Raw genomic sequence first — 12,781 nt, forward strand, 5'->3', positions numbered from 1 at the left:
ACAGGACAAGTCTGCTTAGTTTGTAGGCTGCTTGTACTTCAGCTACCACCAAAATTTCAGACTCCAAAGGCCAGAGCCTACTAGCCCCATGCAGTCTGGATTACGATTATAAAATAATGGGTTAGAATTGTGAATATCACCTCCAGGTCACAGATCTATAAATGTCTTACAGCCCAGGCATTGATTGTTTACACTCAAGTGGTGGAAGTCCAAATGTGTGATGACTGCAGAGCCAAACTCACTGGGAGTTGCACCATAGGAACAGGAGTGGGCCATTCAGCCCCTCGAGAGATTGTTCCGCCATTCAATTCAATCATGGCTGATCTGCATCTCAACTCCATCCACCCACCTTGGGTTCCACAACCCTCAATACCCTTGCCCAAGAAAAGTCCATACACCAGCTTGACAGAATGCAAACAGAAGTCACAGAATGGAAAAGTTTAATTTTTCTTTAATTTCATCCTGGCCACCAAATCTTTGCCTCGGTTTAAACAGGTTGGAATGCTCGAAGAATTGCACAGTTCACTTACGAAGCTTCTGCTCCCCACCCTTCATCTGTTGCACCCCCCCCACCCCCCCCCCCCCCTTTAACCAAAAAAAACCAAAAAAGTTAATCATCTTGGGTCCAGATTCAAAAAAAAAAAATCAGGAAAGAGTTTACTTTGAAACAGGAGAAGAGTCCCTGAGCTACAAAACTAGAAGCCTCTTCCTTTTAACAATACTGCTTCTGAAGGATTCCAATAGCCCGTATGTTTTTTCTTCCCCCTAGCAGTGGCCCCTAGTTCACTCATCTCCAGCTAGGCACGCGGACACACGAAGTGCGCGACAACCTTCCATCACCAGGCAAATACGTAATGTTAATACAAAGTTAAAAATCCTGTACAAAAGTACATTACATGAATCAGTAACAAGAAACAAAAAAAAGTTCCCAAGTGTAGATATCAGTTTGTGGCTTGAACAATTAAGGATGATGATCCCTAATAAATTAACAAATTGATGGCAACTGCAGTGTGCACTGACAATTGGTTGGATATTCCCTGGTTTATCAACTCAGACTTGATGTTAAATATTTCACCTTTACTGCATTTTTGAATTGTACAAAAAACTGTAGTGTTTTTTGGCTGTAATTTATTTTTACAATTCATCTTTAAAATGATCAGCTTCTTCATCCTCTGGCTCCAACTCCTCCTCCTCCTCCTCCTCGAGATCTTCAAGGTCCTGTGCAAACAGACAGAAGCAGGTGTAAGCACAGTACCAATTTCTGGACCATGAGCTGTTTACAGCATTACTTCACCAGCCTCCCCATTTCCAGGAACAGTCCCACACATGCCAATGCAGACAATATATTACTAGCCTTCTGTTAGTGGCATTCTAGAATGGGAAAGGCATCTAGGGACATCACATGCTTAAAATAGGACAGGACCAATAGTTTAATTGCACACTCTTTAGGAGCCAAAACCAGCAGTCAACTTCACCACCTGTTTACAGGGTGATCAATTCATGACATCTATGCGCCTCTGGTAAACCTCAGCATTCTTCGTCTTTCCCACCCTCCCATTAATAGCTCAATGTGTAAAGGCACTGCCCATGTGAAACCGAGTCACGGAAGACCAGAAGGTTCAACTCCAGCCGATCCAGCCTGGGGAACAGTTGTGATACTGCAACTGGCCACAACACGCCAAGAGATGTGGTGGGAAGGGAAAATGCCCAAGGGTACACATCCCCAACTGCTCCCCATCAACTCCTACTGGAACATTTACACACAGCATCAGCAAGGATAGCAATTGGGTTCAGATGGAATACCTCTCCCCACACCCCATGAAGATCAGCTACTTGCATGACATACTAGAGGGCAGCCAGCAGGAGGCAAGGGAACCACACTCCAGAACAATAGGAAGAAAAAGTCAGGGGTCCATGCTCCTGATCACCAAGTTTTCTTGCCAGGCATCTATAGTTTCACTGGACAACTAATACCCCTTTCCCTTCACCGTCAAGACAGTCAACACATTTAGAATGCATCGAGAGGGGTACTAGAAGGCAGCTGGCACCCATCAAACTGTACTCCAGCACAAATCAGTACTTTCAGGAGAGATGGGGCCAAGGAGTTTTATTCTGAAAGTGCTAATCGTTTAACAGACGTGATCTGGTGAAGCCAGCAGGGATTCACAAGCAGCAAAATTGACCAGCATGGACAATATATAGTTGGCAGAGGACACATGCACGTATTTAAAATTGAAACTCAATACACTAAATGGAGAAAGCAACAGACATTTACTGCGAGCTGCCTTCACCAACACGATTAGCTCTGGCTACAGAAAGAGCTTTTAACTATTCTGGGAAGATAAAAATGTCTAAGCATTAAAGAATGCAGTTTGCAAGAACCGTTCAATTTCTAATGAGGCCAAAAATATACTTTGTACTTTTAAAATAGTATTTAAATGGCCATTTCTTTTCTCATCTCTTAAACCACCCCATCTCCCATAGTGGTGCAGAACATAGTCAGTACGCAATATTTAAACAGGACTGACTGCGAAGTTCCAAGAAATTAAGCACATGTGGCAATGTAGCATTACGGCAAATAGTAAGTTTTACGTGCTGCCCACAGCTTAGTGTTTCCCAATGCAATAAAACCTTGTGATGGACACTCAACTAATACTTCTACCTCTGGCACTTGACAAATACTCCAGACTACATGATCTGGTAAGCAGCATCACCTTCCAGCCCCAAGTTCCCACTGAAGTTAATTACATACAGCAGAGTTGGCCAGAAGATTCCTGGATAAACCATCCCACACCCCAGGTTTAAGTACAGAAGCTCAAGATTGCCACCTTTCAGTGTGACTAGCCAGACTGACAAGTGGTCTTTGCCAGTCCTGTATATTCCGATGCTGTACTCACCTCATCAACAGCACCACCATCTTTTCCTCCACTCTCTATGAATTTGATAAAAGATTCAAGTGTCCTCTCACCATTGAAATCTATAATCTGCAAATATAAAAAAACTTAAGTGGAGGCGTTCATGGAGAAATGGTAAACACATTTAAAATATTCAGGTTACCGTTACACACATCATGGTCAGGTGAGGTTTGAACTTTAGTAATTAGAGCATTTATTTAGTAATTAAGTGGCCTTGTCGAGAAACAACTCTAAAGAAAACTGCTTAAAACCACAAGTTAAGATTTCCAAACAAATTGGAATTGTACATGAACTGTCCCTCCCAGCCTAACTCCCTTTTCCAGGGACAAGAATTTGACAACATTATAGGAATGGGAGTAGGTCATTCAGCCAGTCGAGCCTGCTCCGCCATTCAATAAGATCATGGCTGATCTTTGCCCTCAACTCCACCTTCCCGCACTATCCACATATCCCTCGATCCCCCTAGAGTCCAAAAGTCTATCGATCTCAGCTTTGAATATACTCAAAGACTGAGCCTCCACAGCCCTCTGGGGTAGAGAATGTCAAAGATCCACAATCCTCTGAAGGACTTTCTCCTCATCTCAACCCTAATGACCAACCCTTTATCCTGAGACTATGCCCCCTAGTTCTCTACTCCCCAGCATCTACTCTAGCAAGCCCCATACACCTCATTCTTCTAAACTCTTGGGAATATAGGCCTAGTCTACAATCTCTCATTAGGACAATCCCTCCATCCCAGGAATCAGTCTAGTTCATTGAGGTTTGTTAAAATAAATCACCCTACTGCAAAACACTTTTGCATCTCCTGGGAAACAGCAATGCCCCATTTCAAGATTGCCTTGAAGTCAAGGTTTAAATTCTGGATCAACGTCCAATACAATATTGAAGAGGCAACAGCACCAATAACCTCCCTCCCCCTCCAACTAACCTCAGCCCAAGTCAAATGTACCATTCTTAAATATTGGCACAAGAGATGCAGACATGATTTGCAGCAATGTCAACCTGGATAGATATCTAGCACAAGTTTAAAATAAATATTCACTTCTGCAAAGATGCAGAGCAGTTTCGTTTCAGAGTAATTTATAATTCAAAAAGGCGCAACAGGGCTACTTTATTCCAGAAGTCAGTCGCATCCAGATTGAACTAGATGCTATTTATGGGCTGGATCTAGCAATGGTGGTTTAAATAGGATCATGTAAAAACTGCCAGGAATCCAAACTAGGTCATCTCATCTCAACTGTACAGGAGCCAGTGCCCTTTAATGTGTCCTAAAGTAGAATCTGGCAGATGGAAATGATCACATGACTCTACTCACCGTTCGTTCCGAGCCCGCAGGGAAGAACTTCAGGGTCGGGAAACTATGGATCTTCACTGACTCAATTTCATTGGCAGTAGAATCCATCTTTCCAATAATTATTTTGTCATTATCCTTGTACTTTTCTCCCAGAGATTCCCAGATAGGAGCTAGCTGTTTGCAGTGACCGCACCATGGAGCATCTATGTGCAGCAAGAGAATGTTTTACACAGGTAAGCGATCCCAAATTTAAACAGGAAGAGTACAAACATTATACAGGTAGACTACCCTTTATCCGAACTTCCGAAAACCGAAACCCTCTAAAAACCGAAGGTTTTTTCGTTCAGCGTAAGTCGTGTGCACGACATGACCAGAGTGGCGCATGACTTACGCTGAGCAGGGCAGAGGGTCAGAGTTCCCTCCTGGGTAGGAGATTGCAGGCCGAGCCGGGCAGTGTGAAGGAGGTATACCGGGAGAGTGAACCCAACAATACAGCGGCCTGTCCGATACTCTTTTCTCTTCCCCCCCCTCCCTCACCCGACCCCCACCCTTTCGGATAAGGGATAGTGTATCCTTTATCCACACTTCCGAAAACCAAAATCCTCTGAAAACCAAAAGTGTTTTCGTTCAGCGTAAGTCGTGCGCACGACCCCCACCCCCGACAAATTTCCCAGTCTTATAAAATACCTTCCGAAATCCGAAATATTCCGAAAACCAAAACACGGCTGGTCCTGAGGTTTTCGGATAAAGGATAGTCTACCTGTAGTTAAAACAGTATTGCAGCTTCTGCTCTCATGCCCCATGCCACTAATCTCAATCTTAAACCAACCATAGCACATTTTTATAAGGGCCATAAAGGTACACATGTACTGGTCAACATTCAGTGATCAAAGACTATCTAGCAAATTTCAAGATCGCAGACCTTTCAAGAGGCATAGTGAACACAATGAAAGGATCAAAGGTTAACCGAGAGAGAAATGCAGTACATTAAAGCTCAGACAAGCACTCGTCATACTTACAGAATTCAATAAAAACATCCTTCGTTTCATCAAAGGCAACTTCCTCAAAGTTTTTGCCAACTAGGACTTTGACAGAAGTTGTGTCCCAGTCTTCAGGAACGTCTTGGCTCATGAGGTGAGGCTAAAGGTAGTTAGCACAAAAAATAAAAAACTTTGTATGCATTCTGAAGCTAATGGCTTACAATGTGTTGAAGACCAGAGACCAGGACCTCAAACCCGGCACTAAGCTCATGGTCTATAGAGCAGCAGTGATACCCGCCCTGCTTTATGCCTCAGAGACATGGACCATGTACAGCAGGCACCTCAAAGCACTGGAGAGGCGCTGCCTCCGCAAGATCCTGCAAATCCATTGGCAGGATAAGCACACCGTCAGTGTTCTCGCTCAGGCCAACATCCCCAGCATCGAAGCTTTGACCTCGTTTGATCAGCTCCGATGGACGGGTCACATCGTCCACATGCCCGATACGAGACTCCCAAAACAAGTGCTCTACTCAGAGCGCCGACACAGCAAGAGAGCCCCAGGTGGGCAGAGGAAACGCTTCAAGGACACCCTCAGAGCCTCCTTGAAAAAGTGTAACATCTCCACCGACACCTGGGAATCCCTGGCCCAAGACCGCACAAAGTGGAGGTGAAGCATCCGGGAAGGCGCCGAACACAGAGTCTCTTCGCCGGGAGCAAGCAGAAGCCAAGCACAAGGAGAGCAACCCAAGCACCCCACCCACCCGCCCCTTCAACCACCGTCTGCCCCACCTGTGACAGAGACCGTAGGTCCCGCATTGGACTAGTCACCTGCGAGCTCATTTTTAATATGGAAGCAAGTCACCCTCGGTTCCGAGGGACTGCCTAAGAAGGAGCTTACTATAACTTAAGTTAACATTTATTCCACAATATTCATTAGGCAAATTTAGATTTAAACTTCAGCAGCAATCTCCATTGATAACGCACATTAATGAAACCTGCATTTAGCAGTATTTACTGTGACTGCGATGCAATGGGTGGTTGCCCAAAGGACAGAGTCTCCATATAACGCAACTTTTCTTCCTGTAGCCCTACACCTCAAATTATATTGCATGGGGTTTTATATTCAACTTCAGGATAAGATGATAGGAAAACTGCACTGATTGAAGGAGGAATTTGCCTTTAGCCTTATGAACATTGAATGACCTACACAACCACAGGACAGAAGATCAAGTTTCTCAAGTATTCTATTTTAGAATTTAATATTGCATTTTACAATCTTAAAACTGGTTCTCTGTTCCACCTCTCAACACAGGTTTGCATCATCTTGATCCACCATTACTCACCAATACACCCACCTTTGTCCCACTCAATTCCTCCCATTATTAATCCACACTCAGCCACAATTCACTGCCCTCCCAATGTGAATCCTCTTCCAGTTTCTGTTCTGATTTGCTCCAGGTTCACTGGCCCATCACTTTACATCATCTTGCCCGTACCCATCTGTCTTCACACTTCATCCTGGTGCTGTCGGTTCTACAATTGTTTAACTTGCACATTGCATCCTTGAAGGGGCCTGTCCTACATCCTAACTGATCCTGCAGGCTAGGGAGGGCAAGAGCTTTCTGCTCACAAATGCTAAAATGATCACAGCTGGAAAATGGAGCCTGGTAACACTCCAGAATCAATGCTCACTTGAACATGGTAGCAGAAGTCTGCCAGCACCTACAATATACACCCCAGAACCAGGTATTGCCCCCATGATAAGGGGAGATCAATGAGGGGAAAAAAAAAACACTGACTTCTGGTACCAGGAGGAATGCGATACCCAAACAGCTCATCTGCTACAGAAACCCTCGTCCACGCCTTTGTTAACTCTCGACTTGACTATTCCAGTGCACGCCTGGCCGGCCTCCCACATTCTCCCCTCTAAACTTGGTCATCCAAAACTCAGCTGCCCGTGTCCTAACTCGGGGACACCAAGTCCCATTCACCCATCACTCCTGTGCTCGCTGACCTACATCGACTCCAGATTAAGCAACGCCTCGATTTAAAAATCTCATCCTGGTTTTCAAATCCCTCCATGGCCTCACCCCTCCCTATCTCTAATCTCCTCCAGATATTTGCACTCTAATTCTGTCAGAGCATCTGATTTTAAACACTCCACCATTGGCAGCTGTGCCTTCAGCTGAAAACGCTCCAAGCTCTGGAATTCCCTCCCTAAACCTCTTTCCTCCTTTAAGATGCTCCTTAAAACCTACCTCTTTGACCAAGCTTTTTAGTCATCTGCCCCAATATCTCCTTGTGACTTTCAATTTTTGTTTGATAAAGCTCTTGAGGCACCTTTACTACGTTAAAGGTGCTACCAGTTGGCACAGAAACAGGCCATTCAGCCTAACTGGTCTATGCTCCATAGGAGCCTCCCCTCACTACACCATCTAACCCTATCAGCATATCCTTTGATTCCTTTCTCCCTCAGGTGCTCATCTAGCTTCCCCTTAAATGCATCGATGCTATTCGCCTCAACTATCTCATGTGGTAGCGAGTTCTACATTCTTTATCTAGTTTAGTGCTTCTATTAGGACAAATAGTTCATCTAGCAGACTTCCCCAGGTAGTTGGCACTTAGGGATTGGGACGACCCCTCACCTTCAACTTCCCTTCCAAGAACTGGTTGCAGAAATCTCGGACATTCTCGGCAGTGATGTCCTCAGTCCCTGGCTTGTATTTGGTCATCTCCTCTTCGAGGGTGATGAGGCGAATGGCCGGGCATTCCTCTTTCTTCAAACCGAAAAACTCCAGAACTCGTTGGTTGTCCTCAACTTCGCTGTCGATGTAGATGAACAGGACCTGTCGGGAGAGTTTTAAAGGGGCAAATTATTTTGAGCAGTTAGGTAGAAGGAACAGCTCCAAATGCAGAATGAAAAATATTTGTATTTTTAAACTCAAACCTCGAGTTAAAAGTAGAGACTCAGTCATTTCCCCAGGCATATGGAGGGCAGTTCATTTCAAATTCACTGATTTCAGTGGGGGGTTAGCACTTGGGCAATAGAATTAACCTCAGCAGCCCTAGGTTAGGACAAAGGAGGAAAAGAAAAGCACTAGAGCCCCTCACACCTGATCACTATCCAGTGACCTTTGCTGGAAAGCACACACACGCGGGTACAGTAGCAGAGTTATGTTATGGGACTAGTAAGCCAGAGGCCTGGACTAATGATCCAGAGACATGAGTTCAAATACCACCGTGGGGAATTTAAATTCAGTTAATTAAATATATCTAGGATAAAAAGCCAGTACCAGTAATGGTGACCATGAAACTACCAGATTGTCATAAAAACCCCCATCTGGTTCACTAATGTCCTTTAGGGAAGGAAATCTGTCGTCCTTACCGGGTCTGGCTTATGTGACTCCAGACCCACAGCAATGTGGTTGACTCTTAACTGCCCTCTGAAATGGCCCAGCGAGTCACTCAGTTGTACCAAACTGCAACTGTTCAGGAAGATTGATCACCACCATCTTCTCAAGGGCAATTAGGGATGGGCAATAAATGCTGGCCTTGCCAGCAACACCTACATTCCATGAACAAATTTTAAAAAAAATTGGGCTGAAGAGTCTTATTATACTCCACTAGGCTCATGGGGGAGGGTGGATGTCCTTTGGGCTAAGTTTTAGTGGGCTGTCAGCACCTGTGTAACTGCACAGAAACAAAAAGTCATTACCTCAAGCCTGTTCCACCAATTAGATTTGTCCCTCAACTCCCGTTTATCCCTCACTACCGTTATGCAACAAAAAATCAAAATCTATCTTAGCCATGAAAATTTCCATTGGTCCAGCAGCCACAGCCTTTTGAGGGAGAGCATTCTAGATTTCCACTACCCTGTTTTTAAAAAAAAAAAGGGTGCTTCCTGATTTCACTCCCAATGGGCCTGGCTCTAATTATAAAGTTATGCCCCTTTGTTCTGGATTCCCCCACCAGAGGAAATAGATTCTCTGTATCTACACTATTGAATCCCTTTAATCATTTTAAATACTTCGATTAGATCATCTAAACTCGAGGGAATACAAAGCAAGTTGGTGCAACCCGTCTTCATAACTTAACCCTTTAATCCCTGGTATCATTCTGGTAAATCTGCACTATACTCCCTACTGAGGTGCAGTGCCCAAAACTGAATGGCATGGGGTCTGACCAAGCGTCACTTGCTCATTTTTGTGATCCAACCAATTAAGAGAACGGACAATATTCCATTAGCCTTTTTGATTACTTTTGTACCCGTGCACTCAACATCAAGACAACTGTCTTTCTCGGATCCAGAGTGGATGACCTCGCACTTCACCTTCAGATGAAGTGAGAAAATAAGGAAAGAACTATGGATTACGTATAGGAGATATACTGAGGTTTTCTATTTTCGTTAATTGAGTTTTGGTATATAAGCCGCAGATAAAAAGACGCTCAACTTTCCAAGAGCAGGACAAAGATTACCGGCACAGTGCCCACTTACATTTCCCTTGAAGCTTTCTGCTGCTTTCTTGAAGTTGCTCAAATTGTCCTGGAAGCTCGGTGAGCTCTTGGGGATGAACAGCAGCATGTGGGTCTTGATATCACCGCCAAAGATCTTTGGAGCAGTCTGCAAGAGAAGAACCATCATCGACCCAGTTACTGACTTAGTGTTGCAACATAGGATTTCACTGGAATAACAAAATGCTGGAAAAACTCAGCAGGCCAGGCAACATCCGTGGAGAGAAAATAGAGTCGACGTTTCGGGTGAAAACTCTCTCTCAAGACTAAAGAAGCACAGGAAATGAAATAGATTAAGAGGCCAGGCTGGGAGAGAACAAAACATTAAGAGGTATTCAAAACGAGACGAGATGGTGATAGGACTAGTGGAGACAAAAGACAGCTTCACTGGAGCAGCCACCCAACTTTAATGCTTCACCAAAATTACACTGTTAGTTCCAACTGTACGTTATTCAACCCGGTCTAATAGGGCTATTTTCTTGCATCCGCTGACACATCCTCAAAGGACTAGCTGTTGCCAGACAAAAAACACAAATCTGTGCACTAGTGTAATCCACTTAAAGCAACAGTACCGTCACGTGTAATGTCACTAGGCTGCCAACAAGGGAGCGTGTTGATGCTTTCAGACTTTAGTTTAGTTTTATGCTAATACTCAGTACCTCCGTCTCCTCGCCATGGGCTACAGAATTGTCATCTTAAAGTCGTCTCATTCAAAGCACTACAGACATGATAAAAGATTATCTCCCCCCCCCCGGCTCTCAACATACCACGGATAGCACATACACCAAACTGTGTTAGCAGACCAAAGCTCCATTTCTAATGTTGAAGCTGGGCTCGAAGAAATGGATTGCTGGGGAGTCCCTAGTTCAAGAAAGTATTCAAAAAGGTTTGCCTACCTGCTCAGTGAACTCAATAACCAGAGGCAGCTGGTTGCTCTTGATAAATTCGACTAGATTCTCCTTTGTATATTCTCCATCATAGACATTACTACCCTCATCGAACTGAAAAAGAGAAGCGACACAATTAGTTAGCTAAAACAAACATTTCAACGAGTACATTCATCTAAACACCTGGCATCATATAGGCACAGAATAACACCTTCTTCATACAATACCCCATCTATGCAAGTTCCTTTGAATACCAGTGTAAAACGCAGGCACACCGTGCACTAATTGGGCATTACAGGCTATCCAATACACCCGAAAGTCCCAGCAATGCAATGGATTGATGCAACTAATCTGGTGATTACTTTGCCTGCCAAATTCAAACTCCTGTTGTGTGGAAAGTCAAATTCATTTCAGTTTGAATTGTTCAGCCTCTAGAATTTTCCCCCTAGGCTGCATGATGGAAACTGTCCTTCCATCTTTCCACCACCTCTCCCATTCTTTAAACCCACCCACTACACTGCTGCCACATTGAGCTTCAGCCACAAGTAGTAATTTGGGATACAAATTGCTCCACAGCCACCACCCATCATACTTCAACTACTTGAAGACACAAATGTTACTGCATTTCACTTCATTGTAGACACTAAATATATTGAGTAAGAGCATAACTAAAAGGGTAGGGCCTATTAGAGATCATGAGGGCAATTTGTGTGGAGGCGGGAGACGTCGGTAGGGTTCTTAATGAATACTTTGCATCGGTTTTCTCAAAGGAGAGGGGCAAAGCAGACATTGCTATTGGGGGGGGGGGGGGGGGGGGAGGAGTGTGAAATATTAGATGAAATAAACAGAGAGCAAGTATTATGGGGTTTAGCAGCTTTAAAAGTGGATAAATCCCCAGGTCTGGATGAAATGTATCCCAGGCTGTTAAGCAAAGCAAGAGGAAACAGCAGAGGCCCTGACCATTTTCAATCCTCTCTGGCTTCAGGTGTGGTGCCAGAGGACTGCTAATGTGGTACCCTTGTTTAAAAAGTGAGAAAAGGATAGACCGAGTAATTACAGGCCAGTCAGCCTAACCTCAGTGGTGGGAAAATTATTGGAAAGAATTCTGAAGGACAGGATAAATCTTCATTTAGAAATACACGGATTAATCAAGGATAGTCAGCACGGATTTGTTAAGGGAAGGTCGTGTCTGACAAACCTGATTGAATTTTTGAGGTGGTAACAAGGAGGGTAGAGCGTTTGATGTAGTGTATATGGACTTTATGGCAGACTGGTCACGAAGTTAAAAGCCCATGGGATCCAGGGCAAAGTGTCAAGTTGGATTCAAAACTGGCTCGGAGACAGGAAGCAGAGGGTAATGGTTGATGGGTGTTTGTGACTGGAAGGCTGTTTCCAGTGGGGTTCTGCAGGGTTCAGTACTTGGTCCCTTGCTTTTTGTGGTATATATCAATGATCTAGACTTGAATATAGGGGGTATGATTAAGAAGTTTGCAGAGGATACTAAAATCAGCTGTGTGGTTGAGACTGAAGAAGGAAGCTGTAGAATGCAGGAAGATATCAATAAATTGGTCAGGTGGGCAGAACAGTGGCAAATGGAATTCAATCCAGAGAAGTGTGAGGTAATGCATTTGGGGAGGGCTAACAAGGAAAGGGAATACACATTAAATGGTAGGACACCGAGTAGTGTAGAGGAACAAAGGGACCTTGGAGTGCATGTCCACAGATCCCTGAAGGTAGCAGGCCAGGTAGATAAGGTGGTTAAGGCAGCATACAGAAGGCTTGCCTTTGTTAGCTGTGGCATAGAATACAAGAGCCGGGGGGGGGGGGGGGGGTTATGCTTCAACTGTATAAAACACTAGTTAGGCCTCAGCTAGAGTACTGCATGCAGTTCTGGTCACCACATTACAGGAAAGATGTGACTGCACTAGAGAGGGTACTGAGGAGATTTACAAGGATGTTGCCAGGAGTAGAGAATCTTAGCTAGGAGGGAAGACTGGATAGGCTGGGTCTGTTTTCCTTGGAACAGAGGAGGCTGAGGGGAGACCTTATTGGAGGTGTATAAAATTATGAGGGGCCTAGATAGTGGATAGAAAGGACTGATTTCTCTTGGCAGAGGGGTCAAAAACCAGGGGGCACAGATTTAAAGTAACTGGGGGAAGGTTTAGAGGGGATGAGGGGAAATTTCTTCACCCA

The 12,781-nt window shown here is 44.4% G+C and overlaps 1 protein-coding gene across 1 annotated transcript in view; it reads right to left on the reverse strand.

Annotated features, from left to right (window-relative positions):
* Window positions 1-435: 435 nt before the first annotated feature.
* Window positions 436-12,781, reverse strand: part of p4hb (prolyl 4-hydroxylase, beta polypeptide) — a 39,208-nt gene continuing 26,862 nt past the window's right edge. The window contains exons 5-11 of the mRNA XM_085963868.1: window positions 10,598-10,702; window positions 9,685-9,810; window positions 7,835-8,035; window positions 5,229-5,349; window positions 4,231-4,412; window positions 2,898-2,984; window positions 436-1,218 (exon numbers count right to left, since the gene is read on the reverse strand). Coding sequence (XP_085819994.1) covers window positions 1,135-1,218; window positions 2,898-2,984; window positions 4,231-4,412; window positions 5,229-5,349; window positions 7,835-8,035; window positions 9,685-9,810; window positions 10,598-10,702 — 906 coding nt within the window. The 3' untranslated portion in view covers window positions 436-1,134. The remainder of the gene's footprint in view (window positions 1,219-2,897; window positions 2,985-4,230; window positions 4,413-5,228; window positions 5,350-7,834; window positions 8,036-9,684; window positions 9,811-10,597; window positions 10,703-12,781) is intronic.

This window comes from Somniosus microcephalus, chromosome 21, assembly GCF_052327205.1.
Source record: "Somniosus microcephalus isolate GS21.2 chromosome 21, FLI_Smic_1.0, whole genome shotgun sequence".
NCBI lineage: Eukaryota > Metazoa > Chordata > Chondrichthyes > Squaliformes > Somniosidae > Somniosus > Somniosus microcephalus.